Source organism: Scyliorhinus torazame, chromosome 14 (assembly GCF_047496885.1).
Source record: "Scyliorhinus torazame isolate Kashiwa2021f chromosome 14, sScyTor2.1, whole genome shotgun sequence".
Taxonomy (NCBI): domain Eukaryota; kingdom Metazoa; phylum Chordata; class Chondrichthyes; order Carcharhiniformes; family Scyliorhinidae; genus Scyliorhinus; species Scyliorhinus torazame.
The window spans coordinates 186,804,399-186,831,753 of NC_092720.1; the positions used below are offsets into that span (position 1 = coordinate 186,804,399).

Sequence of the window (27,355 nt, forward strand, 5' to 3'; positions counted from 1 at the left end):
TCCTGAAGGCCGCCTTGGAGAACAATTACTTCTTGAATAATGGTGCCAGAGCTGTCCTCCAGTCCTCTGACACCTTACCTGTGGCCAGAGAGGACTTGAAAATTACAGAGATCTTGAAAAATACAGGACTCTGCAGACAGACGGGCAGTGGGATTAGTTCGGGATTGATACGGGACTATTGAGGAAGAGGTGCCATTGGATTAATTTGGGATTGATACAGGGCTATGGGGAGAGAGAGGAGCATTGCTACTAGTTTGGATTAGACTTTGTAAATTTATATTTAATTTTTTTTTAGAGTGCCCAATTCTTTTTTTTCCAATTAAGGGACAATTTAGCGTGGTCAATCCACCTACCCTGCATATCTGAATTTGTAAAAATATTGGTGCAGTGAGATTAGTTTGGATCAGATAGAGCCGCACTCTGGAAATATATTGGGGCAGGGAGATTAGTTTGGGGTGTGGACATGTCTGTGGAGAGTGATCGGTGCACATATAACGTGACCCTTTTAGTTCCTGCGCAATCGCAGTGACAGATCAGGAAGTTAGAGTGACTGAAGTGTTTTTGTGTGCAGAAGTACAGACACTTTAAAGGGCTCACGCCTACGAGGGGAAAGAGTTGGCTTATGGCGAGCCAGCTCCAGTTGGAGTGCCTGAGCGAGGAGTTAACATGCCCCATCTGCCTGGAGTTCCTCAGCGACCCGGTGGTGCTGGCTTGCGGCCACGATTTCTGCCGCTCCTGCATCACCCTGAGCTGGGCTGGCCTGCAGCAGCAGGAGGAGTCCTCCTGCCCGCAGTGCCGAGCCGTCTCGCCGCAGGGGAGCCTGCGGACCAGCCGCTCGCTGGCCACCCTGGCCGAGAAGGCGCGGGGGCTGAGCGTGCGGCCGGACGGCGGGGCAGGCAGGAGGGGTCGCTGCCAGGAGCACAGCGAGGAGGAGCTCAAACTGCTGTGTGAAACTGACGGCAAACTCAGCTGCCTGCTCTGCAGAGACTCGACGAGCCACCGGCACCACCGCTTCCTGGTGTTGGACGAAGCTGTCGAGATCTACAAGGTAAAAGATAGATAAAAAGGAGTGTCAACCAGGAAAGCAAAACAAATAAAGCAATCCACCGAAACAGGGCGGACGCTGGCGAGCTGAAATTAAAAACAGGAAGTGCTGGAAACCCTTTCTTGGGAAAATTGATAAAATATTTGAAAGAGCGTTTCAAAATGGGCATCCCAGAGAGTGCAAATATAAGATTCAAGTTTTCTACATCGACGGTGTTGCTCTCTTCAATACATAGAATCCTAACAGTGCAGAAGGAGGCCATTCGGCCCATTGAGTCTGCACCTGCCTAGGCCCAATCCCTAACCTATGGAAAAAGTACTCTTAAGGCCATGCCTCCACCCTATCCGCACAACCCAGTAACTCCACCTGCCCTTTTGGAGACTTGAGGGGTAATTTAGCGTGGCCAATCCACCTAACCTGCGCATATTTGGACTGTGGGAGGACACGGGAGCACCCGGAGGAAACCCAGGCAAACGCCACACAGTCACCCGAGGTCAGAATCGAACCCGGGTCCCAGGAGCTGCGAGGCAGCAGTGCCACCGTGCTGCCCATGTTGGGCCTCTTTTTTTTTTTTGTGCTGTAAGTCTCTGTTTGATTCTATTTCGAAATGGTCATCACAGAAAGAGCTGAGATTCAAGTTTTCCACATCGATCATGTTGCCCACTTCGGTACAATAAAGTTCAAGTTTCAACTCCGCGCAAGCTCGAAGGATGGCATCGAGGGCAGGAATCCCTGATCCCCAGTGTTTCTCGGTGGCGTGCCGTTTACAGGTGCCTCGGTTCTATCGTCCCAATCTTGTCAATGGGATTTCCCATTGATGCCACCGCATGCCGCCAGGAAACCCGCGGGCGGTGGGAGGGAGCTGCCAGGAACAAAGAATCCCAACGGCCGGAGAATTCCGGCCCTTATCTTACGAGAAGAGGTTGAGTAGATTGGGCCTGTGTTCATTGGAGTTTAGAAGAATGAGAGGCGACTTTATTGAGACATATCGGATTTTCAGGGGGCTTGGCAGGGTAGATGCTGAGAGGATGTTTCCCCCTGTGGGAGTCTCGAATCGGAGGGCATAATCTCAGAGTAAGGGGTCACCCATTTAAGACCGAGATGAGAATGAACGTCTTCTCCGAGTAGTGAATCTGGAATTCTTTACTGTAGAGGCTGGGTATTGAAAGTTTGTTCAAGACTGAAATAGACATGTTATAATGAGTAAGGGAATCGAGGGTTATGGGGATAAGGTGGGAAAGTGGAGTTGAGGATTATTATAGTAGAGCAGTCTCCATGGGCCAAATGGTCAACTTCTATGTCTTCTGGTCTTACAATCAACACAAATTGCGGGGGGAAAAACTCAGCCAATCTGACAGGATCTGTGGAGAGAGAAACCGAGTTAACATTTCAAGTCCGATATGACTCTTCAGAGGTTTTCAGACTGGAAACTGCTTTCCCCTCTCCACAGATGCTGTCAGAACTGATGACCTTTTCCAGCACGTGTTGATTTTGTTTCACATCCTCAGTATCTGCAGGATTTTGCTTTTATTTAGAAATAGAATCATAGAATTATAGAATTTACAGTGCAGAAGGAGGCCATTCGGCCCAGCGAGTCTGCACCGGCTCTTGGAAAGAGGCACCCTACTTAAGCCCACACCTCCATCCTATCCCCGTAACCCATCTAACCTAAGGGCAATTTATCATGGCCAATCCACCTAACCTGCACATCTTTGGACTGTGGGAGGAAACCGGAGCACCCGCAGGAAACCCACGCAGACACGGGGAGAACATGTAGACTCCGCACAGACAGTGACCCAAGCCGGGAATCGAACCTGGGACCCTGGCGCTGTGAAGCCATAGTACTAACCACTATGCTACCGTGCTGCCCCAAATATCATTGGTTTTGAGCAAGTGAAAGGGGTAAAAGGAAAAAGAAGGACAAAAAGGAAAGAATGAAAAGCAGGAGAGATTAAATGACAAATGAAAAACCAAGGGTGAAGAAAATATATTTTTTTAAAAATTGATGGGATGTGGGCATCGCTGGCTGGGCAAGCATTTATTGCCCCTCCCTAATTGCCCTCGAACTGAATTGCTTGCTCTGGCCATTTCAGAGGGGCATTTAAGACCCAACCACGTCACTGTGGGTCTGGAGTCACATGTAGACCAGATCATGTAAGGACGGCAGATTTCATTCCCTGAAGAACATTAGTGATCCAAATGGGCTATTACGACAATCGGCAATGGTTTCATGGTCACCATTAGCCTTTTTAATTCCAGATTTTTACTGAATTCAAATTTCACCACCTGCCGTGGTGGGATTGAAACCCGGGTCTATGGATTGCTAGTCCAGTGACAATGCCACCTCATTTCCACTACCTCCCCTGTCTACATATAGTGCACATTTAAAAAAAAAATTATTTGTGAGCATCGCTGGTTAGACCAGTATTTACTACCCATCCCTAGTTGCCCTTGAGAAGGTGATGGTGAGCTTCCTTCTTGAACCACTGAAGTTCCTGTTCTGTAGGTACACCCACAGTGCTGTTAGGGAGGGAGTTCCAGGATTTTTCTGCAGTGACATTGAAGGAACAGTGATATATGGGATGGCATGGTAGCACAGTGGTTAGCACTGTTGCTTTAAGCGCCAGGGTCCCAGGTTCGATTCCTGTCTGTGTGGAGTCTGCACGTTCTCCCCGTGTCTGTGTGAGTTTTCTCCGGACGCTCCGGTTTCCTCCCACAAGTCCCCAAAGACGCGCTGTTGACGTGAATTGGACATTCTTAATTCTCCCATGGTGTACCCGAACAGATGCAGGAATGTGACGACTAGGGGATTTTCACAGTAACATCATTGCAGTGTTAATGTAAGCCTACTTGTGACAATAAAGATTGTCATTATATTTCCAATGCAAATGGCAGTGTAGAAGCCATCCAAATGAAAAGTAAAGGAAATAGGGAAAAAAATTTGGAAAACCGAACTAACAACGAAAAGGGGGAAAAATACACATAAATGACTCGATGGGAATAGAAGTTCTGATCTAAAGTTGTCAAATTCAAATGCTGAGTCCTCAAGACTGTTGACCTCCAGGCTGACACTCCCAGGTTGAAGGTTGCTGCAACACGGACTTTGTCAACTGTGTGTTTGTCACATTCCTAGATTTCAGCTGGTAGTACTCTTCTCTCAGCCGCAAGGTCCTGGGTTCAATCCCACTCCATACTGTTGACGCCAGTGCATTTAAAAAATTCATTCACGGGATGAGGGCATTGCTGGCTGGGCCAGCAATCATTGCCCATCCCTAATTGTCCCTTAAGAAGGCGGGGGTGAGCTCCCTTCTTGAATGGCTGCAATCCATGAAGAATGCTGAAGTATCAGTGATGCTGTCTTTCGGGCAAGTTGTTAAATCGAGGCCCCATCTGCCATGTTGGGTGGGTGTAAAAGATTCTGTGGCATCATTTTATAAAAGAGCTGCATTTATCCCCTCAAGCAACACGACCGATAAAGAAAACCAGATTAACATGGTCATTCGCTCATTCTTTCATGGGATGTGAGGTGTCACTTGCAAATGCCAGCCTTTGCTGCCTGTTCCTAACTGCCCTTCAACTGGGTGGGCTCGCTGGACCACTTCAGAGAGATAGTATAGAGTCAACCCATAGTGCAGGCTCAAGGTATGGAGTCACCCATGGTACAGGCCGGGTAAAGGCTGGCAGATTCGATGGATTTTTAGACGTCGGTCGATGAGAGCTTTCATGGTCATCGCCATCACTGGAGTCTTTCTCCCCCACCCCACCTCACCCCCAAACTAATTGTTGTTCGTTGGAGATTGCTGTGTGCAAATTGGCTCCCATCTTTCCTACATTGCAACAGTGAATATGCTTCAAAGAGGAGTATATCATTGGCTGTAAAATGCCCAGTGATAGCCTGCGGTCACAAGAGGTTCTATAAAAATGCAGGTCCTCTTTTAAACAAAATAAATTTGGAGTACCCAATTCATTTTTTTCCAACTAAGGGGCAATTTAGCATAGCCTAACCATCTACCCTGCACATCCTTGGGTTGTGCGGGTGAGACCCACGCAGATACAGGGAGAATGTGCAAATTCCACATGGACAGTGACCCGGGGCTGGGATCGAAGCCGGGTCCGCCACACCGTGAGGCAGCAGTGCTAACCACTGCACTGCCCCGAGGTCCTCTTATTTTTGTTGTAAAACCCAATGAACCTGTACGTCTTTTTTTCTTCCTTGGTATTCCATTTAAATTCTGCATTGAATTAGACCATAAGACATAGGAGCAGAATTAGGCCACTCGGCCCATCGAGTCTGCTCCGCCATTCAAACCTGGCTGATATTTTCTCATCCCCATTCTCCTGCCTTCTCCCCATAACCCCTGATCCCCTTACCTGATTCTCTGTTTCCAGGGGAGGTTGAAATTATCGTTGAACTCGGCTGCCAGAAGGAAGCTGCGAGTGCTGATGGCTAAACTGAACCAGAAACAGCAGATTTCCAAAGTTCGGGTAAGGTCTATCCCCGTGCCGGTATGAATGGGATCTGGGCATCTTTTGCTCCCCCTTTTGCCTGCGGCGCACTAATTATGTTGCCCCGTCTCATTTGGCAGGAGCGATCGAGCAGCCTGAAAGGCCATATCACCTCCGAGTTCACCAAAATGCACCAGATTCTCACCGAGAAAGAGCAGCGATGGCTTGCCGATCTCAAGGAAGAAGAGGAGAGGATTCTGGACACGATGAAGAAAAACCTCCGTGTGATCCAAGAGGAGTTGGACCGCGTTGAGCGAGAGCTATCAGACTTGCAGGGGCGAATGAGTCAAGAAGATACAATTGCTTTTCTGAAGGCAAGTAGTTGTTTAATTCGTCTGAACTTTGGGGTGGGGTGGGGGGAGTAATTACTGTAAAGTAGAAATTCCTGATCCAAAATAAAACCCAGAAATGCTCGCCAGGTCAGGCAGGGTCTGTGGAGACAGAGAGCAAAACAGATAACTTTTCAATCTTATTTATCCCACTCTCCACCAATTCACATATTTTGAGTACACTGTAGTGCCGTTTTTTTTCTTTCTCTTGTCTCAGCGACAGCTCAGGGTAGTCCTACATTAGCAGGATACGGGTTTAAGACCCACTCCAGGACTTGGGTGCAAAGATCCAGGCTGACACTCCCAGTGCAGTGCTGAGAGTGCCGCAATGTCGGAGGTGTAGTCTGTCGGATGAGACATTGCACCGAGATTGCATCCTCCCTCTCAGGTGGACATGGGAGAGTTAGTCACCCTCAGTGCCCTGGCCAATATATAATCCGCACATCACCATCATCACAAAGATAAATGCAAAATACCATGGACGCTGGAAATTTGAGATTAAAACGGAACATGGTGGGAAAACCCAGCAAGTCTGGCAGCATCTGTGCAGAGAGAAACAGAGTTAACGTTTCGAGTCCAGTATGATTCTTCTTCAGAGCATCAGGGCGAAAAACATAGATTATCCGGTCTGTATCACAGTGCTGGTTGTGGGACCTGACTGTGCACAAATTGGCTGCTAAGGGGCTGAATTACTGAGTCCTGTTCCTAATTCTTATGCTCTTATGATGGGGGAGGGTGAAGGGCAGGAGGGAGGAAAGGAAAGGAAAGTGGAGTTAAAGCCACAGTCAGAACAACCGTGATCTTGCTGAATGACAGAGTAGGCTGCAGGGGTCAAATGGGATGCTCCTGATACCGTTTCTTGTGTTCATATCTCATTGTCATCCTGCAGTGGGGTTATTAATGGAGCGAATTGTGGGACTTTTCAGTCACCCAGCCTGAACTCTTTGCTTTTGTCATTATTTAGGTGGAAGCCTCTCGGAAGGATGGGTGAGACATGTTCTAACTTCTTTTAAATGATAAAAGATTGCACTGAACAGTTTATTGAATTAGCGTGTGCTGCAAGAACTGTGCCCTAATATTTAAAACAAAAATAATTTTCCAGCATCGAGTGCAAGGAATACGCTGCACTGCCATTTGTAGGTGAAGGTCTGGCTCTGGGTGTGTTCAAAGGTCCTTTACAATATATAACCTGGAGAGAGATGATAGACAGCATCAACCCAGGTAAACCTACTCTATAATTCTAATGAAAAACTTAGCATGTTTGACTTGTCAAAAACAAATGCTAGACGACATGATCATAAATATGGAACGCACACACAGTCAGAAAAAGTTATTGAATTCAGCAGTTTTAGTTTCATATTGATGGGTGAGTCATACAACCCAAGTGGGGTTCTACACAATTCCGCTCCGCTCAGTTCTTTATGGCTGAAAAGTCTTATAAACCGATCTTTCCCCATTGCACTTCTGTGGCGGCTGCCCCAAGCTTTAGTGCGTCCCTCAGCACATCGTCCTGGGTTTTGGAATGTGCCAGCCTGCAACTCGGTCAGGGGCAACTCCTTGTACTGGAAGAAACAAATTTCGGGAACATGCAGAAGGTATGGATAGTGTAATTCCCTCTGAGCGCTTACATCATATCCCTTGGGATTGAGATCACCTAGAGTATAACAAAATCAAGCTATGAAATACAGTCCCTCTGGTGCAGAATGCGGCCATTTGGTTCATCGAGTCTGTACCAACTTTCCGAAAGAGCAGTCTACCCAGGTCCACTCCCCCACCCACCCCTAACTAGTTTATGAAGCAGAGGTGGGAAACCTGTGGCCTGTACGTCCCAAGCAGCCCGCCAGGGTTCTGAATGTGGCCCGCTAGACATTTTGTTGACCATTGCCAAATGACTTCCGTCTGCATGTTTTTTGCCCTACCGGTATGACTGGAGTGATATGCATGTAAAGCAAGGGTACGTAAGGTGAGGTGCAACATTGACTGTGAGAGCTATGCATGCCCTCTGAATCAAATGAAAGAGTAAATGTTTCTTTTGTTTTTAACCACTTAAAGTTGATGACAGTGCTATTAATGTATGAATGATTCAGCATTTTCTATTACTCGTGAAATATTCGACGTGTATTAAATGTATTCACTCGCATTCGTGCGGTCACGGTTAGTGAACCTGCCCAATTTCAATCTTGTGGCCCACCGAGATGAAGGGGGCCTCTTTTGTGGCCCACCCACTAGCTTGGCTTGCCCATCACTGCTATAAATGGGCATCACGGTAGCACAGTGGTTAGCACTGTTGCTTCACAGCTCCAGGATCCCAGGTTCGATTCCTGGCTTGGGTCACTGTCGGTGCGGAGTCTGCACTTTCTCCCTGTGTCTGGGTGGGTTTCCTTCAGGTGCTCCGGTTTCCTCCCACAAGTCCCGAAAGACGTGCTGTTAGGTAATTTGGACATGCTGAATTCTCCCTCTGTGTACCCGAACAGGGGCCAGAATGTGGCGACCAGGGGCTTTTCACAGTAACTTCATTGCAGTGTTAATGTAAGACTACTTGTGACAACAAAAGATTATTATAAAGTAACAATTCCAATTGTTGCTCTGTTGAAATTACATGTCTTTCTCAGTTTAGCCACTAGGTGCTGCTGGCACCCTCCTCCAAACAGTGGCTGTGCCCATGGTGCGAGATACAGTGATTTTGTTGTGTTGCACCCAGGAGTAACTCGCTGTAAAATCTGCAAATGCACAGGGCTGCAATGTGTGTTGCCCTGTGTGTGGAGTTAAGGAAATGTGATTTGTTGCATTATAAACACATTGAATATTCTTAAATAAGCAAAATATTGTGGTATTTGGAATTTGAAACAAGAACAGGGGATGCTGGGGAAACCCAATAGGTCTGGCAGCATCTGTAAAGAGAGAAAAAAGTGATAGTGTTTGAGTCCTTCCAGCTCTTCGTCAGTCCCATTCTGAATATTGGATATTTATAATTCTTCTGCTTGTCTTTAAATCCCTCCATCACTTCCCTACGAAGGAGGCCAAATTCGTCTTGTTTTCTTTCAATCATTCTTTCAGTAAAAAATATACCAATTGTGGCAGGAATTGTATGTAAAATTCAATGCAACGCGCCTAAAGTATTTTTCATCCCCCCAAGAGCACCTTCCGCAGTAGAAGTATTCTGGTAGCTAAAGGGTCAACATGGGACCGAGTACCACCACATGGCGATGTAAGACGGCACATGACCGAGAGCTAAGGTCAAACTGGAGATAGGGAGCAACATTCAAGGACCTAGCATGGGGTCCTCTCCATATCTGTGGTGCGGCTGGTAGCAGTATATGTGCACAATTGTTGAAGGTGGTGGGGCAGATTGATAAAGTGGGTTAATGAGGCTGGGCTTTATAATTAGGGCCTTGAGTATAAAAACAAAGTGAACCTTAACAAAGCACTGGGTTGGTCTCAACCGGAGTATTGTGTCCTATTCTTGTGTCCGAAAGGGCTCCACACTTTAGGAAGGATGGGATAGCTTCAGACGGAGTGCAGAAAGGATTCTTGGCAATGATGCCAGGCATAAGGAACTTCAGTTACGTAACTATCTTGGAGAAGCAGGGACTGTTTTCCTCGGTGAAGAGATTTGGCAGAGGTGTTCATGATGGGCCAGTGGGCATCTTTCTGTGCTGTCAAACTCTAAAATTCGGTGGGGCCGCTACTTCTAGGCCAGGTCAGGAGTAGACCAAGTTTATATGTACCTGGGGAGCCCAACTTGTGGAATCGTTAAGCTCAGGGAGAGCGTTTAAAAAAAAATATTTGTAAATAAACGTTTTCAGAAGATTCCACATCTTTTTGACCGATGGATCTCTTGCAAATCACTGACATCTACCATTTAGAGGGACACATGCAGCAGATACACGGAAATACTGCCTCACAGGGCCAGGAAGCCAAATTCAATTTTGGCCTTGTCTGCGTGGAATTTCCATGTTCTCCCGTGTCTGCATGGGTTTCCTCGAGTGCTCCGGTTTCCTCTATCTACTGTAGAGAGTAGATAGCGGGGACTGACCCAACTGGCAGAAGGGTTAAGAACCAGAGGATACCAAGTTAATGTGACTGGCAGAAGAGCTAAAGGCAATGCGAGGAAGAGCATTTTATTATGCAGCGAATGGTTAGACATAAGAAATAGGAACAGGCGTCAGGCGATTCAGCCCCTCGAGCCTGCCCCAACATTCAACAAGATCGTGGCTGATCTAAAACTCACTAATTACACTCTCCTGCCTCCTCTCCGTCACCCTTATTTCCGCCACTGATTTTAAAACTATAAAATTGAGGGCAGCACGGTGGCACAGTGGTTAGCACTGCTGCCTCACGGCGCCGAGGTCCCAAGTTCGACCCTGGCTCTGGGTCACAGTCCGTGTGGAGTTTGCACATTCTCCCAGTGTTTGCGTGGGTTTCGCCCCCACAATCCAAAGATGTGCAGGGTAGGTGGATTGGCCACGCTAAATTACCCCTCAATTGGAAAAAATAAATTGGGTACTCTAATTTTACATTTTAAAAAACTTTGAAATTGTTCAGGTCTCGGCCTCCACAGCTTCCTGGGATAATGAATTCCAAAGATTCACCACTCTCTAAGGGAAGAAATTCTTCCCAATAACTGTCTTAAGTGAGCACTCCCTTATTCTCACATTCTTAAAAGAGCACCCCTCTGGTTCTACATTCTCCCATGAGTGGAAACATACTCCCAACATTTACCTTGTCTAACCCCCTAAGAATGTTATATATTTCAATCGTATCACCTACCATGTTCTGTACTTTGGAGAGAACAAACCAAACGTGTTTAGTCTTTTCCCATATGGCGAGGGATCATCCTTTTTTAAAAATTCATTCATGGGTTGTGGACGTTGCTGTCTTGGCCAGTATTCATAGAATTTACAGTGCAGAAGGAGGCCTTTTGGCCCATCGAGTCTGCACCAGCCCTTAGAAAGAGCACCCTATTTAAGCCCACCCCTCCACTCTATGCCAATAACCCCACCTAACATTTTTTAGACACTAAGGACAATCTAGCATGGCCAACCCACCTAACCTGCACATCTTTGGACTTTCGGAGGAAACCGGAGCACCCGGAGGAAACCCACGCAGACACGGGGAGAACAATGCAGACTCCGCACAGACAGTGACTCAAGCCGGGAATCGAACCTTGGACCCTGGAGTTGTGAAGCAACAGTGCTAACCACAGTGCTACGGTGCCGCCCTTATTTGTTGCCCATTCCTAACTTTCCGCTCTTGAAGTGAGCGAGTGCCATTTCAGCCAATTTAAGTGTTAATCCCATAGCTGTGGGTCTAGAATCACATGTAGGCCAGACCAGATAAGGATGTCAGATTCACTCCCCTAAAGGTCATGAGTAAACCAAACCACTCAGACGACTTTTAATTCCATTTTTTAAAATTGAATTCAAATTTCACCATCTGCTGTGGTGGGATTCGAACCCGAATCCCCAGAGTATTATCCTAGGTCTCTAGATTACTAGTCCCGTGACAATATCACTATGCCTCTGCCTCCGGATCAGGATCTGGATCAGGATCAGGAATGCTTTGCCTGAGTGTGTGGGAGAAGCAGATTCAGTCGTGGCTTACAAAAGCAAATTGGCTAAGGAGCTTGAAGAGACAAAATATGCAGGGCCACAGGGAAATGTCACAGGAGGGGGACTAGGTGAGTTATTCTTGCAGAGAGCTGGTACTGAAGCGATGGGCCTAATGGCAACAGTACAGAAGGACGCCATTTTATGATTCTGCTCTACAGTTCCGAGAAATGATTTATCCAGAAGACTGAGCTGAGAGGCTGCTGTTATAGTGTGAGGGAGGTCAGTAGCTGTCCAGTGCCAGTGTAAACTGCTTTATACTGTAGATAATGATCACAAAGAACAAAGAACAAAGAACAAAGAAATGTACAGCACAGGAACAGGCCCTTCGGCCCTCCAAGCCCGTGCCGACCATACTGCCCGACTAAACTACAATCTTCTACACTTCCTGGGTCCGTATCCTTCTATTCCCATCCTATTCATATATTTGTCAAGATGCCCCTTAAATGTCCCTATCGTCCCTGCCTCCACTACCTCCTCCGGTAGTGAGTTCCAGGCACCCACTACCCTCTGCGTAAAAAACTTGCCTCGTACATCTACTCTAAACTTTGCCCCTCTCACCTTAAACCTATGCCCCCTAGTAATTGACCCCTCTACCCTGGGGAAAAGCCTGTGACTATCCACTCTGTCTATGCCCCTCATAATTTTGTATACCTCTATCAGGTCGCCCCTCAACCTCCTTCGTTCCAGTGAGAACAAACCGAGTTTATTCAATCGCTCCTCATAGCTTATGCCCTCCATACCAGGCAACATTCTGGTAAATCTCTTCTGCACCCTCTCTAAAGCCTCCACATCCTTCTGGTAGTGTGGCGACCAGAATTGAACACTATACTCCAAGTGTGGCCTAACTAAGGTTCTATACAGCTGCAACATGACTTGCCAATTCTTATACTCAATGCCCCGGCCAATGAAGGCAAGCATGCCGTATGCCTTCTTGACTACCTTCTCCACCTGTGTAGCCCCTTTCAGTGATCTGTGGACCTGTACTCCTAGATCTCTTTGACTTTCAATACTCTTGAGGGTTCTACCATTCACTGTATATTCCCTACCTGCATTAGCCCTTCCAAAATGCATTACCTCACATTTGTCCAGGTTAAACTCCATCTGCCATCTCTCCGCCCAAGTCTCCAGACAATCTAAATCCTGCTGTATCCTCACACAGTCCTCATCGCTATCCGCAATTCCACCAACCTTTGTGTCGTCTGCAATCACACTCTAGAATTTGCATGTACACCTATATTTTTCAAAATATTTCTCCATGGGATGTGAGCTTTGCTGGCTAGGTCATCATTTATCGCCGATCCCTAATTGCCCCTTGCGAAGGTGGTGTTCAGCTGCCTTCTGGAACCGCCGCAGTCCCTATTGTGCAGATACACCCACCGTGATGTCAGGGAGGGGGTTCCAGGGTTTTGAACCAGCAACAGTGAAGGAAAAGATATATTTCCAAGTCAGGATGGTGAGTGACTTGGCGGCGAACATGCGGGTGGTGGCGTGCATCATAGAATCCCTACAGTGCAGAAGGAAGCCATTCAGCCCATCAAGTTTGCACCAACCCTCTGAAAGAGCACCTAGGTCCAATCCACCGCCCTGTCCCGTGACCTAACTTGGAGATCCCGGGACACCGTGGAGCAATTTAGCGTTGCCAATATACTTTAACCTGCACATCTTTAAAGTGTGTCGGGAAATCGGAGCACTCGAGGAAACCCATGCAGACATGGGAGAACATGGAAATGCCACACAGACAAGGCCAAAATTTAATTTGGTTCCCTGGCCCTGTGAGGCAGTATTTCCATGTACCCGCTGCATGTGTTCTTCTAAATGGTAGATGTCAGTGATTTGTAAGCGATCCATCGGTCAAAAAGATGTGGAATATTCTGAAAACATTTATTTACAAATTTGTTTTTTAAATGCTCTCCCTGAGCTTAGCGATTCCACAAGTTGGGCTCCCCAGGTACATATAAACTTGGTCTACTCCTGACATGGCCTGAGAGTAGCGGCCAGCCCATGTCCCTAAATCCCCTCCCTCAAGGGCGCATCCAGCTCTGATTCCCCGGATCAACTAGGGGCTGGATTTCAGAGTTAGAAACATATGCCCACATCACTTCAACAATGCAGTATAAGTTCAACTGAATCCAAATTCTAAGAGTCAGTTAGGTCAGTTGACGAGATGGCTGGAGTGTGGTGCAGGATAATGGCAACCGCACAGGATCGATCCACATTCTGGCTGAGGTATCTCTTGGGGGCCTGCCTCCTCGCCTTGCCCCTTGGTGATTCCTGGCACAAGCCACGAGAGAGCAACCTTTGGGTAAAGAGGGCTCTGCGTAAAGAGAGAGGGAGAACGAATCTACGTCCAGCCACTTTCACGTCAACGCACCGCAATCACACTATTCCAAAACCATAGATTCTGTTATGTAAGGGAGGAGGAGATACTTGTTTAGGAATTGAAACTTGATACGATTTGTCTCACTTCATGCTGCGGTAGGCTAGTGTCACGGAAAAAACTAGCCAAAACTTTGTGGTTTCGCAAAGGTCTTTTATTATAACACGAAGTTCGTGGAGGGAGTTAGAGTGACCACCGTCCTTCTAATTGTCCCCACCTTACAAGAGTATAGCAGTACTTTATATGGTTTAATAAGCAATATTATGGAAAAACGAGGCATTCCTTTGATAAGCCCAGACACAGACAATCGAGCAGGGTTAAACAACAGGCCTTGAATTCCCAGCCTAAGGACAATAATTATCGTCTACCCTCAGCAAAATGTGAAGCTGTGCACTTGTTTACATAGTCTGACCTTCTGCCTATTACATGCAGAACTTCTTGACTGAAATAAAGCTAATATATCCATAATGCTTTGCCAAATGCCTATTGCCATGAAATATAGTCAAGCAGCCAGGTAAGAAGGAGTACAGGGTATTAAGGCAACTAGCCTTTGACAAGGTCCCTCATGGTAGACTAGTACAAAAGGTGAAGTCACACGGGATCAGGGGTGAACTGGCAAGGTGGATACAGAACTGGCTAGGCCATAGAAGGCAGAGGGTAGCAATGGAGGGATGCTTTTCTAATTGGAGGGCTGTGACCAGTGGTGTTCCACAGGGATCAGTGCTGGGACCTTTGCTCTTTGTAGTATATATAAATGATTTGGAGGAAAATGTAACTGGTCTGATTAGTAAGTTTGCAGACGACACAAAGGTTGGTGGAATTGCGGATAGCGATGAGGACTGTCTGAGGATACAGCAGGATTTAGATTGTCTGGAGACTTGGGCGGAGAGATGGCAGATGGAGTTTAACCTGGACAAATGTGAGGTAATGCATTTTGGAAGGGCTAATGCAGGTAGGGAATATACAGTGAATGGTAGAACCCTCAAGAGTATTGAAAGTCAAAGAGATCTAGGAGTACAGGTCCACAGATCACTGAAAGGGGCTACACAGGTGGAGAAGGTAGTCAAGAAGGCATACGGCATGCTTGCCTTCATTGGCCGGGGCATTGAGTATAAGAATTGGCAAGTCATGTTGCAGCTGTATAGAACCTTAGTTAGGCCACACTTGGAGTATAGTGTTCAATTCTGGTCGCCACACTACCAGAAGGATGTGGAGGCTTTAGAGAGGGTGCAGAAGAGATTTACCAGAATGTTGCCTGGTATGGAGGGCATAAGCTATGAGGAGCGATTGAATAAACTCGGTTTGTTCTCACTGGAACGAAGGAGGTTGAGGGGCGACCTGATAGAGGTATACAAAATTATGAGGGGCATAGACAGAGTGGATAGTCAGAGGCTTTTCCCCAGGGTAGAGGGGTCAATTACTAGGGGGCATAGGTTTAAGGTGAGAGGGGCAAAGTTTAGAGTAGATGTACGAGGCAAGTTTTTTACGCAGAGGGTAGTGGGTGCCTGGAACTCACTACCGGAGGAGGTAGTGGAGGCAGGGACGATAGGGACATTTAAGGGGCATCTTGACAAATATATGAATAGGATGGGAATAGAAGGATACGGACCCAGGAAGTGTAGAAGATTGTAGTTTAGTCGGGCAGTATGGTCGGCACGGGCTTGGAGGGCCGAAGGGCCTGTTCCTGTGCTGTACATTTCTTTGTTCTTTGTTCTTTGTTCTTTGTAATCCGACAACTAAAGTTCCTTCTACAGCTAGTAATCCAGAGGCCTAAGCTAATACTCCGGGGGTAATGGATTCAAATCTCACCACGGCATTGTGGAAATCAACTCAATTCATTTAATTGAAAACTATTCATGGTGACTGTGAAACGATCATTGATTATCCTTAAAACAATCATCTGGTTCACTTTAGGAAAGGAAATCAGCCTACGTGATTCCACACTCACAGCACGGTAGCACAATGGGTAGCACTGTTGCTTCATAGCTCCAGGGTCCCAGGTTCGATTCCTGGCTTGGGTCCCTGTCTGTGTAGAGTCTGCACTTTCTCCCCGTGTCTGCGTGGGTTTCCTCCGGGTGCTCCGGTTTCCTCCCACAAGTCCCGAAAGACGTGCTGTTAGGTGAATTGGACAGTCTGAATTCTCCCTCGGTGTACCCGAACAGGCGCCGGAATATGGCGACTCGGGGCTTTTCACAGTAACTTCCTTACAGTGTTAATGTAAGCCTACTTGTGACAATAAAGATTATTATTATGTGATTAATACTTGCCTTTATTAGTCAAGGCATAGAATAAGAGAGGAGGGAGGTGATGATGGAGCTGTATAAAATGCTGGTTAGGCCACAGCAAGAGTACTTCTTCAGTTCTGGTTGCCACACTATGGGAAGGATGTGATTGCACTAGAGAGGATGCAGGGGAGATTCACCAGGTCGTTGCCTGGGCTGGAGCGTTTCAGCTATGAAGAGAGACTGGTTAGTCTGGGGTTGTTCTCCTTAGAGCAGAGAAGGCTGAGGGGGGGACCTGATTGAGGTGTAGAATATTATGAGGGGCATAGATAGAGTAGAAGGGAACCAGCGCATATATTTAAGGTAAGGGAATTTAGAGGGGATTTGAGGAACAGCCTTTCCCCCCAAAGGGTGGTGGGAGTCTGGAAGTCACTGCCTGAAAGGGTGGTAGAGGTGGGAACCCTCACAACATTTAAAAAGCATTTCGGTGAGCACTCAAAAGCATACAAGGCTACGGCCCAAGTGCTGGAAAATGGGATCAGAATAGATAGGAGCTTAATGCTCAGCACAGGCACGATGGGCCGAAGTGACTCTTACTGTGCAGTAGAACTCTGTGACTCTTTGACCCAACTGCTCCGTTCACTTGGAATATTGACCAAGACCCGTGACAAATTTGTCTTTGGACCTTGGGCAAGCGAGAGATGCCCAGGGAGTGTTAACTTTATTTAAAACACAATGGCATTTCAATTTTGATTTACTGAGTTCCGTTTCATTGTAATACACATATATCTACCAGGCTGTGAATTATCACAGGGAACATAATTTGCTTCGGCCAAATCAACACAGGTTTATAAAGGGAACTTGTATTTGGTAAGATTGTCTTGCGTCTTTTGAAGTTGTGAAGAAGCAGGGAAGATAATGTGCAGCGTATTTGGGTTATCAAAAAGGTTTTGCGAGAGGTGATTAGAATGTGCACACAATTAGGGTTCACTGGTTTGGCAAATAAGCTAAGCAAGGAGCTCATGGACAATAAAAAGGCAAAAATTAAGGTATACCATGTTGCAAAGGCCAGTGGCCGGCTGGAAGATTGGGAAGCTTTCAAACATCAACAAAGGGATACTAAAAAAGTAAGAAAAAGAGCCAAGGTATATTACGAAAGAAAGCTAGTGCAAAATATCAAAAAGGATAGCAAAAGCATCTATAAAGGGGAAGAGACTCGCTAAAGCGAATGTTGGACCCTTGGAAAATGAAACATAGAGTTAATAGTGGGAAACACAGAAATGGCAGACATGCTGAATCAGTATTTTGCCTCAGTTTTCACAGTGGAGGTCACGAGTACCATTCCTAAAGGAACGGGCAATTCAGTGGTAATAGAAAGGGTGGAACTTCGAACAATTAGCATCAATAGAAAAACAGTACTATTGGGATTGAGGGCAGTCAAGTCCCCAGGACCTGATGGCCTACATCTTAGGGTGTTAAAGGAAGTAGCAGCGGAAATAGTGGATCCATTGGTTCTAATATCCAAAATTCCCTGGACACGGGAAAGGCTCCAGTGGATTGGAAAAATGTTAATGTAACGTCCTTATTCAAAAAGGGAGGGAGGCAGAATGTAGGAAATTACAGACCAGTTTGTTTAACATCTGTTTGGAAAATTGTTAGAATGCATTATTAAGAAAGTAATGTCAGGGCATTTGGAAAGTCAAAACGCAATCCATCAGAGTCAGCATGGTTTTATGAAGGGGAAATCATGTTTGAATAATTAGCTAGCATTTCTCGAAGATGTAGCAAGTAAAGTGGATAATGGGGATCCTGTAGATGTGGTGCGTTTGGACTTTCGGAAGTCGTTTGATATGTGCCACACAGAAGATTAATTCACAAGGTTGGATCACAAGGATTAGCGGTAATTTATGAGCTTGGATGAAAGACTGGCTGATGGGCAGAAGACAGAGAGTTGGGATAAATGGGTCATTTTCTGGATGACAAGAGGTAACTAGTGTGGTGCCACAGGGTTTGGTTCTTGGTCAGTCTATATTAATGACATGGATACAGGGATAGAAGATTCTATAGCCAAATTGGCAGGTGACAGTAAGTTGCAATGAGGAAATAAGAACCTTACCAATGGATATAGATAGGTTAGGTGAGTGTGTGAAAATGTGGCGGATGGAGTTTAAAGTGGATAAGTATGAGGTCATCCATTTTGGGCAAAAAAATGGAACAGCAACTTATTATCTAAACGGGAGAGACTTCGGGGTGCTCCGATACAGAGGGATCTGGGTGTCCTTGTGTATGAGTCACAGGAAACTAACATGCAGGTACAGGTGGAAATGAAGAAAGTAAATGGAATGTCGGTGTTTATAGCTAAAGGAATAAAGTATAAAAGGTCAGGAAGTGTTGTTGCAACTATGCATGGCACGAATGAGAGTGCACCTGGAGTATTGTGCACAGTTTTAGTCCCCTTATTTGAGGAAAGATGTTGTGGCATTGGAGGCAGTTCAGAGGAGGTTCACTAGATTAATTCCCGAGATGAGGGGTTTGTTGTATGAGGAGACAGTGTGCAGTTTAAGCCTATACTCTCTAGACTTTAGAAGAATGAGGGGAGATCAAATTATGGTACACAAGATGATAAAATGGTATGCATGAAGTAGACATGGAGCAGATGCTTCCTCTTGTTTGGGCAATCTAGAACGAGAGGTCATAGTCTCAGGATAAGGGGTAGAAAATTGAAAACAGAGTTGAGGAGAAAGTACTTCTCCCAAAGGGTTGTGAATCTGTGGAATTCGCTATCCCAGAATGCGGTGGACGTTGGGTAAATTTGAGGAGTTAGATAGATTTTTAATTAGTAATGGGTTGAAGGGTCACAGAGAATGGGCAGGACAGTGAAGTTGAGGCCATGATGAGATTAGCCATGATCATAGTGAATCGTGGCGCAGGCTCCAGAGGCTAAATTGCCTACTCCTGCTCCTAGTTCTCATGTCCTGAGAAAGAACTATTCTGTCTAATTCCATCTTCCAGCTCTTGGTCTGCAACCCTATAGGTAACAGCATCTCAAGCACTAATCTGGTGTTCTTGATTAATAAGGGGAGCAGGAGTTATGGGGAGAAGGCAGGAGATTGGGGATGAGAAAAATTTCAGCCATGATCGAATGGCAGAGCCGACCTGATGCTGAATGGCCTAATTCTACTCGGATATCTTCTGGTCTTATATATTAGCATGGATTGATGATTGGTTAATGATCAGAGAACAAAAGGGTTATTTTTGGGTTGACCAGTTTAAGCAGCATGGTTCCCACTGCAAGGCTCTGCGCTTGGACCCCAGTCTTTGCAGTGACTTAGTTGGAACCATGATTGTTGAAGACGCAAAGTTAGGTGGGAATGAAAGCTGCGAGTAGGGTGCAACGAGGTTGCACAGGACCATGGTCAGATCAGGTGAATAGGCAAGAACATTGGAGGTGGAATATAATGTGGGGATAATGCAAACTTATCCATTGTGGCACAGAAATTAGAAAGGCAGAACATTTTAACATGGAGACAGACAAGGAAATGTTGCACTCAAGTACTTGTGCCCAAGTACACACATCGCAGAAAGTTAACGTGCAGGTACAGCAAACAGTTAGCATAGCAAGGTGTATGTTAGCCTTTATTACAAAGGGATTTGAGGGTGAGAGCAAATCATTCTTATTGCAATTGTATAGGATCTTGGTGAGACTGCACTGAAAGTACTGGGTCCAGTTTTGGCCTCCTTAACCTAAGGATGTAAGGATTGAAAGTTGACAAGACTGAAGCCTGGGGTGAGGAGGGGAACTGAGTAGACCAGGCCTGTATGTCCAGGGAATGCACAGAATGAGAGGTGATCTCAATGAAATATTCTTAAGGAGCTTGACAGGGCTGAAATTGAATGTTTCTCCTGATGGGGGTGTCCAGAACATAGGGCCTCCGTTGCAGAATAAGGGACCGACCATTTAGGACTGAAATGAGGAGAAATGTCTTCACTCCGAGTGTTTGGGAACTTGGTAATTCCCTACCCTTGAGAGCTGTGGGTGCTCAGTCATGGAGTACATCCAAGTTGGAGGACGATGGATTCTTCTGGTACCAAGGGTGAGGCGAGCAGAGCAACCTTGAATGCCCCACCCCACCCCCCTGCTCCTATTTTGTATGATCTTATGTGAAGAATTGATAAATCTCCTTGACCTCGAGCTTTTTGCCTCTAGTACTGGAAACTCTGGGTGCGCCTATACCTCATGGACAGCAGAGTTTCAAGAAGGCTCTTCACCACCTTCTGAAGGGCAATGAGGGATGGTAACAAACACTGACCTAGCCAGCAATACCCACATCCTGTGAAAGAAAAGAAAAATCTATGATGCGCGTGTCGGGATTTTCATTGAATAAAATCATTCTTTTTTAAAAATTTGTTCCCTTTTCCCCCCAGCTCCAGCCTGTCTGACTCTGGATCCTGACACAGCGAATCCCTGGCTCGTCCTGTCTGAGGACCGGACCAGTGTGAAACAGGGGGACGAATGGCAGAATCTCTCCGATAGCCCCAAGAGGTTTGATCAATGCGTCAGCATCCTGGGCACGAAGGGGTTCACGTCGGGGAGACATTACTGGGAGGTGGAGGTAGGGGAGAAGACTGAGTGGGACGTGGGGGTGGTCAGTGAGTCCGCCAACAGGAAAGGCGACATCACCGCAGCACCCGAGGACGGATATTGGATTATGTGGTTGACCGACCAATCGGATTACCTGGCTTGTACGTCATCTCCGACCCGCCTGACCGTACCTGCCAAACCCCAGAAGGTCGGTGTGTACCTTGACTACGAGGGCGGACAGGTGTCTTTTTACAATGCGGACAACATGTCCCATCTTCACACTTTCACCCAAACTTTCACTGATGAACTCTTTCCTTATTTCAGCCCAGGACTGATCGACGATGGCCAAAACTCTGAAGCTCTGAAAATCTGCTCAGTGATAGGCCGCTGTTCGGAGTAAACCCGGGCAATAAATCGCATTTCCGTTAGCCACTTACAATATTTCCTGTCCAGTAATTTGTTTATTTAAAACGTTTGGCATGAAGGAATAATTCCGCAGGAATTGAAAGTTGTCATGGTCTGTGTTGCAAAGGCAGAATATTTTCTTGATATTTAATATCATCTCTCGGGCAGCACGGTGGAACAGTGGTTCAATCCCGGCTCTGGGTCACTGTCCGTGTGGAGTTTGCACATTCTTCCCGTGTTTGCTTGGTTTTCCCTCCCACAACCCAAAGATGTGCAGGTTAGGTGGATTGGCTACGCTAAATTGCCCTTTAATTGGAAATAATGAATTGGGTACTCTAAATTTATTATTTTTTTAAAAAAATGATATAATCTCTGTTTAAAGCTGCATTGCCATAATGCTGAATTATAAATGTTAGGTAAGGATTAGTTCAACAGGGGCAACCTTCAATATTATGCCAGACTTTAATAAACATCATCTGCTTTCTGGTTTGAAATCTGTCCTTATTTTAATCATAAATATGTAAATTGTCCAAATGCATGAATGTGCAAATTGCCTGATTGAATAACAACTGAGTTATTGCCAGCAAAGTCCATGCCCATAGTGGACAATCTCACCTGGAGCTTATTAAAATTGTCTCGGGCTCCTAACTGAATCATGCAACCTTACTGCGCACAGATTCGACTACTTCAATATCACCACCGTCAACCGATGGTGGAAACCTTAACGCCAGGATTAAAATCACCAGGGCGTGATAGACGACGAGGTTTTAACTCCCACCTGCCCAGTTTCCCCAAGGTGAGAAAATGTGGGCCTACTCATTTTGCAAACTTGGCCATGTCCATTTCTCACCCTCACATAATGTACTATTGGGCACGATGAAAAGGTACCAAGCAATTTACCTGTTTGATCTCCAATGCGGCGTAGATGAAATACACAAGCGTGAGGAAGGGGCGAATTTCATAGAACGACATTCAAAAAGAGACCTGGAAGGCCGGGATTCTCCGACCCGGCGGTGGCTTCCCTATTCTCCGGCGCCGTTTTTTGGGTGCTGGCGGGATCGCCGCTCTGCCGCTTTAAAAAATACTTTGCAAAACCCACACACTTTAATTTCACACGCACGTACACAGAGGTGAAGGCCTAGAGACCGGGCCTTTTTTTCCGGAATTGGAGACTAGCTTAATGCTGATAACAAATGTAATATTTTTATTTCAAGATTTCTCACTCAGACAGAGACCAATAGTAAAACAAACAACAGTCAGGTTATTCAAATCCAGCAGGTTTTCATTGTGTTACAAATTTAGTTAAGTGAGCCAGATTTCACAAGAGCATAATTGAGTCGAGACCTTAAGACCGTTTCACTCGTAGCTGAGACAAAGACAACAGAAAATATGGGTGCGGTTCTCTGGCCGCATTGTGCTCTGGCTTGAGGGCAAAAGTAGCCAGGGAAGGTAATGCTCCTCTGGTGTGGCTGGGGCATGGATCAGCGGACAAGGAGCGCCGCAAAAAGGAAAGAGCAGATGGAGCAGGAGAGTTTTCATGGTGCGCCACAGGAAAAGATGGCAGCGGGCAAGGTGGGGCACGCTGCCTGCCCATTGGTCGACAGAGCAGCTGGTGGAGTTCTAGAAGAACAAGTTTTGAGAATTGGGTTGCCATTGAACATTACCGGGGGGGGTGGGGGGAGAGGTGTTCGGCGGTCTTGTTGCCTTGCTTACACTGTTTACAGACTGTTAATTTGCATTTTTTACCTGGAATGTATGGGTGGATGTCTTGGTCTGTATATTGAGCGGGGTGCAGTTTGTGTGCGGGGATTGTTATTGTATTTGTTTTTGTGTATTTTTTACTTTGGTTGTTTATTAATGAAAGAGTTGAAAATGAGGAGAATAAAAATATATTTTTTTAAACGAAATGGGGGAGGGGAAGGTGTCAGATATCGAGAAGGAATTGATGGAATAGGAGGGAGTCTTGGTGGGGGATATTAAGCATAAATGGGAGGGGGAGCTTAGAGTGGAGTTGGGGGAGGGTGACGTGGGCGGAGGTCTTGCGGAAGGTGAACGCATCCTCATCGTATGCGATGTTAAGTCTCATCCAGTTTAAGATGGTGCATAGGGCTCATATGATGGTGGCACGGATGAGTAGGTTATTTGCGGGGATAGTGGATAGGTGTGGGCCTGCGTATCATGTCCACATGTTCTGGACGTGTCCAAGTCTGAGGGGGTTCTAGCAGGGGCTTTCGGATGTCCAAGGGGTTGGGTGTGGAGGTGGTTCCGAATCCGGAGGTGGCGGTATTTGGGGTGTGAGATGACCCAGGAGTCCAGTGGGTGAGAGGCCGATGTTTTGGCCTTTGTCTCCCTGATCGCATGGAGACAGATTTTGCTCAGAAGGCGGTGCTCGGAGCTGCTGAAAGCGGGAGTGTGGGTCAGCGACCTGGCAGAATTCCTTTTTTTTTTAAATTTAGAGTACCCAATTTATTCTTTCCCAATTAAGGGGCAATTTAGCGTGGCCAGTCGACCTACCCTGCACATCTATGGGTTGTGGGGGCAAAAAGCACGCAGATGCGGGGATAATGTGCAAATCCGCACTAACAGTGACCCAGAGCCGGGATCGAACCTGGGACCTCAGCGCCGTAAGGCTGCCATGCTAACCACTGCCCCACCGTGCTGCCCTAACCTGGCAGAATTCCTGAGGCTGGAAAAGGTCAAGCTCGCTCTGCGAGGGCTGGCAGAGGGGTTCACCCGGAGGTGGAAACCGTTTATCGATTTCTTTAAAGAGGATTGAGGTATCAGCAAGGGGAGGGGGGGAAAAAGGGGGTTAAAATAGTGAAGGCTGGATGTGGCGGGGTGTTGGTGTCAGGGGGGAAAGAGGGTTGTGGTTGTTTATTGAGTTGTTGTGTTGTTCTTCTGATATTTTGCGTTTGTGTGAAAATGCATTGACTAAAAATACATTTTTTTAAAAATCTATAAATGCAGCAGTGAAATATTTCGAGTGACTGGCACGCTGGCCATCAGCGAAGAACAGCGCAGACCCGGTGAGGTTTTGGGGTCAGTGTGACTCCAACCAGTGGAGTGATGTCCAGGTTAGTTACCCCGGGTGGAGCTTGGAACTGAAACCTCTGCAGCAGGGTGGTGAAGAATAGGAAGAGCTCAGCCTTCGCCAGAGCCTCACCGGCGCACACCCTCCGACCTGAAAAACAACAGGCCATGGTCAGCACACAGAGGCAACAAAGTTCAAAACATCCTATTTCTGAAAAAGTCTCCACTGCCAGCAAATGATAGGCAATTTAATTTTCAGTAGTGTCTCTTGTTCCTCAAGTCAGCACAACAGGGAGTCCATTCGGCCCGCCAAGCCTATTCTGCCATTCGTGGCAGATCTTCGACATCAACTTGGGTGAGTTGCCTTTGGTGCTCCTGTTTATCATAGATTATCATAGAATTTACAGAGCAGAAGGAGGCCATTCGGCCCATCGAGTGCACCGGCTCCCGGAAAGAGCACCCTACCCAAGGTCAACACCTCCACCCTATCCCCATATCCCAGTAACCCCACCCAACACTAAGGGCAATTTTGGACACTAAGGGCAATTTTTATCATGGCCAATCCACCGAACCTGCACATCTTTGGACTGTGGGAGGAAACCGGAGCACCCGGAGGAAACCCACGCACACACGGGGAGGATGTGCAGACTCCGCACAGACAGTGACCCAAGCCAGAATCGAACCTGGGACCCTGGAGCTGTGAAGCAATTGTGCTGTCCACAATGCTACCGTGCTGCCCCACAACCTAGAGATGTGTGGGTTGGGTGGATTGGCCATGCTAAATTGTTCCTTTGTGTCCAAAGATGTGCGGGTTAGGTGGATTGGCCATTCTAAATTGTCTCATAGAGTCCAAAGATGTGCAGGATAGGTTACAATATCGGGCAAGTGAGTGGGCCAAGGCAGGATGTTCTTTTGGAGGGTCAGTGCAGACTCAATGGACTGAATGTCCTCTTTCTGCATTGTAGAGATACCCATTCGAAGAATGAGAGAGGGGTCTTACGCAAATATATAAGATCTTGAGGGGACTCCTTCCTCCGGATTCCAGATTTATTAATCAAATATAAATCCTTGTTGCTGTCACGTTATGATTTGAACTCATGTCCCTGGATCATTAGTCCAGGCCTCTGGATTACTAGCGACCCAGTAATATTACCGCGCCCCTTGGATGCTCTGCTTGCTGCTGTGTGCTCCCGTGCTCCTGACACAACCCTGCCAGAATCGTTCAGTACACTTGGTAATCGCCTCAATTGCTGACATGCCACTTTTGGATGGATTGCCGTGGCCTCCAATAAGATATTTCTGCCATAAACCACAGGGTGGAGGAATGAGGTGGGAACCTGCCACTCTCGTCGGTGACAGAAAGTCACCAGCCACCGTCACCACCTTAACCGCGCGGTGTGTGGGGAATATGATCCCATTCCATGCAACAGTCAGGAGAGAAGCTCAGAAGTGAAAAAGGAGATTTCTCTCTCTCTGGTGGTGGCAGAGAAAGGCTCCAACTAAAAACTGTTCCCAACAGTGCCTCGTTAGCATGTTGAGGAGTGAAAATGTATCACAAAAAAAACGGAATAGACATGGTCCTCGCATCCATTACCTGCAGAGAAAGGCATGAAGGCCTTGTTCTTCACAAACCTCCCTTCAGCATCCAGGAAGTGAGCCGGATCAAACTCGTTTGGTTTTTTCCATTGAGTTTTATCGAACAGCACCGAGGTCAGGAGAGGAATCACGTGCATTCCCTGAAAACAAGCAAAACAATTCTGATTCTGGGCATGCGCCTGACTTCAATGGAGAGTGAATGGGTTGGGGGGTGTTAAACTGATTATAATTGTCACCATATTGTTGTTAAATGTAACACAATTTCTAATAACCAAAAAGAAAATTTCCAAGTTGCAGCACTTTAAAATTAGTTTTTAAAAATTTGTTCATGGGATGTGGACATCGCTGTCTGGGACATCATTTATTGCCCATCCATAATCACCTTTGAACTAAGTGGCTTATGAGGCCATTTCAGAGGGCATTTTTTAAACTGTCAACACATTGCTGTGAGTCTAGAGTCACATGTAGGCCAGACCGGGTAAGGATGGCAGATTTCTTTCCCTAAAAAGGAAATTAGTGAACCAGATGGGTTTTTACAACAATCGACAAATGGTCATCAGTCGACTTTTAATCTTTTAATGTGTTTTCACGAGTTCAATTTCGCCATCTGCTGTGGTGGGATTCGAACTCGCTCCCCGGGGCATGAGCCTGGGTCTGTGGATTATTAGTCCAGTGACAATACCACTGTGTCACTGCCTCCCCTGTTTTTATTTAGAAGGATATTCCGCAAATTGTAAATCTTACATCTCACTTGTACAGTAAATACCTACCTTTGGAATGAAATATCCTCTGAAGTGCATGTCCACAGTTGTTGAATGAGGAAGACTCAAGGGGACAATGTTGGCAAACCTCTGGATTTCATGTATCACCGCGTCAGTGTAGGGCATGCGTTTCCTGTCCTCTGTACCGGGGCATCTTCCAGCTCCTATCACTTGATCAATTTCTTCCTGAACTTTCTCTGAAATGGAAAAAAAAGCTTGGAATGGAGAAACAGTACTGGGGAGGCATGGAGTAAAATTTCACCCTGATCAGCAACACAATACGAGAGCTGTCAATTCGGCTGTCCTGTAGCAGGTACAGCAAGTATTGGGGAATGAGCCTGGATAGGTGGTTGAGGTTTCACTAGGGGAGCATTTTGGGAGTAGTGACCACAATTCCGTAGGTTTTAGAGTACTTTTGGACAGGGCTGGCATTAAGGTGCTAATCTGGGGAATGGCAAATTCCGATAACATTAGACATGGGTTGAAGAATTTGAATTGGGTGCGGCTGTTCGATAGTAAATCAACATCGGGCATGTGGGAGTCTTTCAAACGACAGTTGATTAGGATTCAGGAAAGTCACGTTCCTGAGAGAACGAACGATAAGTGGGACGTTTAGGGAGCCCTGGATAACGAGGGATATTGTGAACTCGTCAAAAAGAAAAAGGGAGGCTTTTGTACAGTCTAGAAGGTTGGGGACAGTCAAAACCCTTGAGGAGTATCAAGAAAGTAGGAAGGTACTGAAGCTGGAAATTAGAGGGCCAGGAGGGGTCATGAAAAGTCCTTGGCAAGTAGGATTAAGGTGAATCCGAAAGCTTTTAATTCACATGTAAAAAGCAAGAGGGTGGCCACGGAAATGATTGAACCACTTAAGGACAGTGGGGTAATCTAGG

The 27,355-nt window shown here is 46.4% G+C and overlaps 2 protein-coding genes across 2 annotated transcripts in view; one reads left to right on the plus strand and one right to left on the minus strand.

Moving 5' to 3' along the window:
* Positions 1-536: 536 nt before the first annotated feature.
* LOC140390277 (zinc-binding protein A33-like) lies at positions 537-21,572 on the plus strand. Its single transcript, XM_072475301.1, has 6 exons — positions 537-1,048; positions 5,435-5,530; positions 5,632-5,865; positions 6,845-6,867; positions 6,983-7,101; positions 20,517-21,572. Exons 1-6 carry the CDS (start codon positions 623-625, stop codon positions 21,071-21,073), a joined length of 1,455 nt encoding a protein of 484 aa, XP_072331402.1. The 5' UTR covers positions 537-622; the 3' UTR covers positions 21,074-21,572.
* A 687-nt stretch (positions 21,573-22,259) lies between these two features.
* LOC140390276 (cytochrome P450 2K1-like) overlaps positions 22,260-27,355 on the minus strand; it is a 62,147-nt gene continuing 57,051 nt past the window's right edge. Inside the window, exons 7-9 of the mRNA XM_072475300.1 lie at positions 26,475-26,662; positions 25,703-25,844; positions 22,260-24,259 (exon numbers count right to left, since the gene is read on the minus strand). Of these exons, the coding sequence (XP_072331401.1) occupies positions 24,081-24,259; positions 25,703-25,844; positions 26,475-26,662 (509 nt within the window). The 3' untranslated portion in view covers positions 22,260-24,080. The remainder of the gene's footprint in view (positions 24,260-25,702; positions 25,845-26,474; positions 26,663-27,355) is intronic.

What these genes read in the sequence shown, in the direction of transcription:
- LOC140390277 (XM_072475301.1), top strand. Translation starts at nt 623, where the DNA reads ATGGCGAGCCAGCTCCAGTTGGAGTGCCTGAGCGAGGAGTTAACATGC. An exon ending in AAGCTGTCGAGATCTACAAG is followed by an intron (nt 1,049 to 5,434) that starts GTAAAAGATAGA and finishes CTCTGTTTCCAG; the next exon opens with GGGAGGTTGAAATTATCGTT. An exon ending in AGCAGATTTCCAAAGTTCGG is followed by an intron (nt 5,531 to 5,631) that starts GTAAGGTCTATC and finishes CTCATTTGGCAG; the next exon opens with GAGCGATCGAGCAGCCTGAA.